Genomic DNA, 5,855 nt, shown 5'->3' with positions numbered 1-5,855 from the left:
TATATATATATGTATATAGTTATATTTTTTTAAATACCTCTATACATGGAGAGATAGTGATAGTAAAATAATAATAAAAAAGAATTCTTAATAGTTTAAGAGAATTTCTTAAGAATTAAGAAATAAAAAATGAAGTAAAATAATGAGAATTAAAATTGATTCAAAACTTAAAGAAGAAAACAATAATAATAAATAAGAAATAGAAATAAGAATAAAGATAAAAAATGAAACGAAAGAAAGAGATGGTCAAACCAACAATAAAAAATAGGTTTAAAAAAATAATTTAAATATGAAAAATGTAATAATAATTATAGTAATAAAAATGACAACAGTATCAAATTAAATGTAATTATAATAGTAAATAATTAATATGAATTAATAAAGAGAAAAAATAGGTAAATAATGGTAATAAAATTGATTTTAAAAAGTTAATTAAAGAAGAAAATAATAATAATAGTAAATATGAAATAGAAATTAAAATAAAGATTAAAATGAAACTAAATAGAGAGATGGTCATAGTGTTTAAAAAATAAGTAAAAAAAGAGAAATGTAATAATAATAGTAATAAAAATTATAATAGCAACAATAGTAATATAATAATAATAATAATAATGTATAAATAAGAAAAATAAATGAAGGTGAAAATGCAATAAAATAGAAAGATTCCAATGTGACAATAAAAATGAAGTAAAAACACCTTATTAAAAAAGGAAAATGAAATGATATAAATAAGAAATAATGTAAATAGGAGTAAAGATAAAAATGAAAAAACATAGACACGGTAAAAGTAATAATAAAAATTAATTTTAAAAACGAATTAAAAATGGAAAAAGAAATAATTATAACTAGAATAATAAAAAATATATAATAATTTAAACTAGAAAACTTCACAAGTAATTTTGACGGTGCCTTCTACGGCCGCAGAGTACGTAGTAGCTGTACATGTTCACTGTGTTTATTGTCCAGTACAAGTGCTGCATGCTACATGTGCTCCAGGTACTGAGCACTATGTGTGTGTAATATTGTATGTGTTTATAATATGTGTTTAACATTCATAAACCCAAAGGTATCAACAGTAGTATCAGTAGTAAAGGCGGTAGTAGTGTATGATAGATGTAAAACGCTGTTGTTCACATGCTGTTTAAATGTCAGCATGACTTAGTCTGATGTGAACATGTTTGACTGCTCAGGCTCAGTGGATCTGACCTACAGTGACGTGCTGTACAAAGACCTCTGTAAAGGTCTGGAGGGTCTGCTGCTCAACAGTTACCTGCACCTGGTCTACCTGGTCACACCGTACGACATGATCTCACAGTGTAAACCTGACTGGATGCTCTTCTTCAGACAGGTACGGAGTCACTGTTGGACATCATAACACTACCTTGTTCAACAGATCAGTTTTAAACCAGGTGTTTATGTGTTCCTGTTGCAGTTCACGCTGCTGTCTGTTGCAGAGCAGAAGATGTCCGCAGCCGTTGGAGTGCCGGAGAGTTTCGTTGCGAGAAAAGCCGCAGGACAGACGGTGAAAAAGGTGAGAAACTACAAACTGCAGGTTAATACGAAGGTTTAAGTTTTCTGAAAGTCTACATCTGGCTGAAGACGAGGAGGAAGTCTGGGAGAATATGTTTCTTCTCCAGCCTCAGTATCTTAATTCAGTTCAGTTCAGTTTTATTTACAGTACGGTAGCCCTGAGGGTCAAAACACTTCAACATTTCTCAAAACGCCACATCTCAGAAAACACTACATTTGAGAAAATACATTTAAGAAAACACTTTTCAGAAAACGCACATTTCACAAAACTCTACATTTCAGGAAACAAAACATTTCAGAAAATACCATGTTTCACAAAACGCTTAATTTCAGAAAACACATTAAAAAAAAAAAAAAAAAAAGTTTTACAAAATACCACATTCCAAAAAACACTTCAACATTTCCCAAAACTACTATTATATACATCTGTCTGTCTGAACGCCATATATCAAGATGTCCTTAAAGGAATTTCCTTAAATTTGGCACAGACGTCCACTTGGACTCAACAATGAACAAATTCTACTTATTTTGCAGGTGTTGTTTCAGAGTGTGAACGTGCAGGTGTTGTTTCAGACTGTGAGCATGGACGCTGTGAGGCGGATGTATCTGGCCCTGGTGCTGTTTTCTCTGCTGAAGGAGACGAGCCTTTGGAGTGTGGCCGACAAGTTCCAGCTGAGCCGAGGCTTCATCCAGAGTCTGCTCAGCTCCTCCTCGGCCTTCTGCTCCTGCGTGCTGCACTTCACAGAGGTATCACCGTCACTGTGTGTCTGCACGTCTGACACCACTGAGGCTGATCTCAGGTCTGTTACAGTTTGCATTGATCTGTGTGTGACCAGGAGCTGGAGGAGTTCTGGCCGTTCAGAGCTCTGCTGACGGAGCTGACGCGGAGGCTGAGCTACTGTGTGACGGCTGAACTCATCCCTCTGATGGAGGTGGCTGGAGTCATGGAGGTCAGTGTGGAGCTCCACAGAGAAGAGTCTGTATTTACCATCAGATGCTCCATCAGAGTGGGATCTGGGAAATTTGACTAACACAGTCTGAATGTGACTTTACATCGTCTGACTGAAACTTCCATGTAGTCTTTATGTTAAACTTCTAATCTTCAGTTTGTTGACTCCAGCTGTGTTTGTGTTTTTACCTCCAGTCCAGAGCGAAGCAGCTTTATAACGCCGGCTATAAAACGCTGACTCACCTGGCAAACGCCGACCCGACAGTTCTCTCCAGCACGTTAGAAAACCTGTATAAGAAACAAGCCAATCAGATCGTGGCCTCTGCTAAAGTGAGTGTTCACGTGTTCACCAGATGACGTCACGCTGTCACGCACGTTATTATAACGCTGAACACGTCTGTCAGATGACGTCTCTGTGTGTTTCAGATGCTGCTGAATGAAAAAGCCGCAGCTCTTCAGGAGGAAGTTGACGAGCTGCTGACGAAGCCTTCGGACCTGCCCACAGCTTAACAACACATCGCATCAGAGAAGTTTTATTCTCTTTGTTTTTATTGTTTGAAATATATGTCTTATTAAAATAATGTACAAGAATGACTCAGTGTGATGTTTTTATTTAAGAGGACAGTTTGTCTCTGGACACAGAGTATTCAGGTTTGACCTGTGGCGTCGTCGCCATCTTTCACACTTACAGTAAAAACAGCTGGCCCGTTCTGTGGCGTTTAACATCTGCATTTAGTTCATGATGAAAAGGGTAAAAAGTACAAGTGACACAGAAGTATATTCAGTCCATTCAGGATTTCACAGACTGTTTTTAGGATGTTTGCGTATTAAAAATTTGAGATGTATGTTGAAATGTTTTAGATGTGTGTGGGTTTTTTTATGAATTTGTAGGAGCAAGTTAACAGTTTACAAAATAGTCAGGAAACTACTTTGGTCAAATTTATGGAAAAGTTGCAGTGAACTCATGGGGATTGGTTGAATTTGTGTTAATTGTTGCAGTCCAGCATATTCTCGTACAATAGTTTGAATGATATCTTATGCATTAGCGCCCCACGAATTAGCCCCCCTACCGGTTAAGTTAGGTTTAAGAAAATGACAATGGTTGGGTGTCATCACACTACTTACTTAGTTAACATAAAGATACGTAGGTTTGGTTTTGGAAACTCAAGTTACGTAGGTTAGTTTAGAACAAGTTATGTAGGTTAGTTTAGGAAAGTAAATTAACTGCTGGCTAATGTTGGAAAACTAAAGTTACATAGGCTAGGTTTAAAAAATATATATATATAATTGAGTGTTGTCATGTTATGTACTTATTGTAAAGTAAGTAGGTTAGATTTAGGACAGTAATGTTACGTAGTTTAGGTTTGAGAAAGTAAAGTTACGTAGGTAAGGTGTAGGAAAGTAAAGTTACGTACGTTAGGTTTGGGAAAGTAAAGTTACGTAGGCTAGGTTTAGGAAAAGAAATGCAGTTGATTGTTGTCACATGTTGTACTTAATGTAAAGTTAGCCATCGAGTCAACAGTGGGGGGGACCAGGGGCGTCGCTAGGAGTTGAAAACTTCCGGGGCTTTAGCACTAAAGTGGGAACAATTTTTACCCTCAGGTTTGGGGGTTTCTACCCCGGGAAAAATTTTGAATAATTCCCCGTTAAACGTGATTTTAACGTATTTTGACAAAGAATTTTGACAAAGAATGAGCACTCGTCTTTTATTATTGGGTTGCCCAAATTGTTGGAAACGACTTTGCAAACACAGTGTGAAACAATGCACTGATCACGAAGAATATAATGATGTTGCACATCAAATTAAACAGCAGAACCTGGGCTACAAGGCTGCCGTAGAATAGCAATGAAAAAAATATGGGCATGTCTGAACATTGCCCCCCCCCCCCCCCAATGTATATGGTGACTACTTCCCTGTATGTTAGCTTTTACACAAGTAAAGTTAAGAATGTTAAGTTAAGACAAGTTATAGGTTAGCGGAGTTACGTAGGTTTTGTTCAAACAAGTTGTGTTTCCTCTGTTAGCTTATGACAAGACACGTATTTTAGCTTAAGACAAGTTAAGTTATGTACGTTAGCGTAAGCCAAGTTCCGTACGTCAAAGACAAGTAAAGTAAGGTTTATATATAGTTACACAGGTTAGCTCAAGACAAGTAGAAATACATAGGTTTTGTGCAGACAGGTTATGTTACGTGTGTTAGCTTAAGACAAGTTAAGATGCATACGTTAAGTTAAGTTATGTACATTAGCTTGTAACAAGTCACGTACGTTAGGTTTACACAAATAGGTGACTTTACGTGTCTTTTTTGATTCATCACAAACAGGAACAAGTTTTTCCAGTGAGAATGAAACAACACTGCTGTGACTAAATGAATAAAACTTTCCATCATGTTTAAACATTTTATTTAAGACTTCTTATTCATGAATTCCTTTCTGTATCACACAGAGACAAACACGTCACGCAAACAGGCTTCTATACAGAACATCAGGAAATGACACTGCACGGCCTTCAGCAGTTACTAAATATGAAACAGTCCTGTCCCACATGCATCTCTGTGACTCTGAAACTCTGATGATAGATAGATTGATAGATAGATAGATAGATAGATAGATGTAAAGTTGAAGTCAGCTGAAAGTCACAAACAAACTCAGCAGTGTTGTGTAACAAAATGTTTTGTCCAGCAGTGAACTCACAGCAGGCCGCAGGCAGACTACTACATGTCCCCACAGGGCCACCGTAACACCACATTATTACTAAAATATGTTGTTTTTGTTTTCACCCTCCAAATAAGAAAATCATCTGACTGTATGTGACAGCCAATCACTTAAACTAAAATGTGGCCTAAATTATGTGCATCTTACTATATGACGAAAACTGTGTGTGTGTGTGTGTGTTCCATGTTTTTCTCCTCACTGACTTGGTCAATCCATGTGAAATTTGGCACAGTGGTAGAGGGTCATGGTTATATTGTTTATTCTTGAATTTTTGTTAAAATAAATTACTTATTTTTATGGAACTCCCCATGTGTTTCCTTATTTGTGATGGTCTTAGAGCCGGACCATAACAGCCCGCATCTGGCCAGGTGGGGGTGGGGAATACGTTGGGGAAACGTGGTGTTGTGTCAGTACAACAGGTACCATGAAACAAGTGTAAATCACAACACATCACTAGCTATGTTTCCATCCAAAAGTGATTTGAATCATTGGGAAATGCGCATTAAAAGAAATACGAATCCTGTGTGTTTCCATTAAATGTACGGACTTTGGTGAAAACTACGAACTCGCACGAGTTTTCCTCAGAACCGGAAACAAAACAAGTCTCACATTCTTCCTCTACGTTTTCTGGCGGTTGGCAACCAGCTTGTAAATGCATTACC

At 36.9% G+C, this 5,855-nt stretch overlaps 1 protein-coding gene across 2 annotated transcripts in view; it reads left to right on the top strand.

Annotated features, from left to right (window-relative positions):
* helq (helicase, POLQ like) overlaps positions 1-3,067 on the top strand; it is a 13,697-nt gene extending 10,630 nt beyond the window's left edge. Inside the window, exons 13-18 of one of the 2 annotated variants that reach the window (XM_050053818.1) lie at positions 1,191-1,348; positions 1,433-1,531; positions 2,104-2,277; positions 2,367-2,480; positions 2,675-2,809; positions 2,906-3,067. In XM_050053818.1, the coding sequence (XP_049909775.1) occupies positions 1,191-1,348; positions 1,433-1,531; positions 2,104-2,277; positions 2,367-2,480; positions 2,675-2,809; positions 2,906-2,989 (764 nt within the window). In that variant the 3' untranslated portion in view covers positions 2,990-3,067. Of the gene's footprint in view, positions 1-1,190; positions 1,349-1,432; positions 1,532-2,103; positions 2,278-2,366; positions 2,481-2,674; positions 2,810-2,883 lie in introns of both variants that reach the window. The other variant, XM_050053819.1, reaches the window with a different exon arrangement.
* The last annotated feature ends 2,788 nt before the right edge of the window (positions 3,068-5,855 follow it).

This window comes from Epinephelus moara, chromosome 9 (genome assembly GCF_006386435.1).
Source record: "Epinephelus moara isolate mb chromosome 9, YSFRI_EMoa_1.0, whole genome shotgun sequence".
Lineage (NCBI taxonomy): Eukaryota > Metazoa > Chordata > Actinopteri > Perciformes > Serranidae > Epinephelus > Epinephelus moara.
Note: the sequence above shows the minus strand (reverse complement) of the source record. Positions and strands in the feature narration are given on the sequence as shown.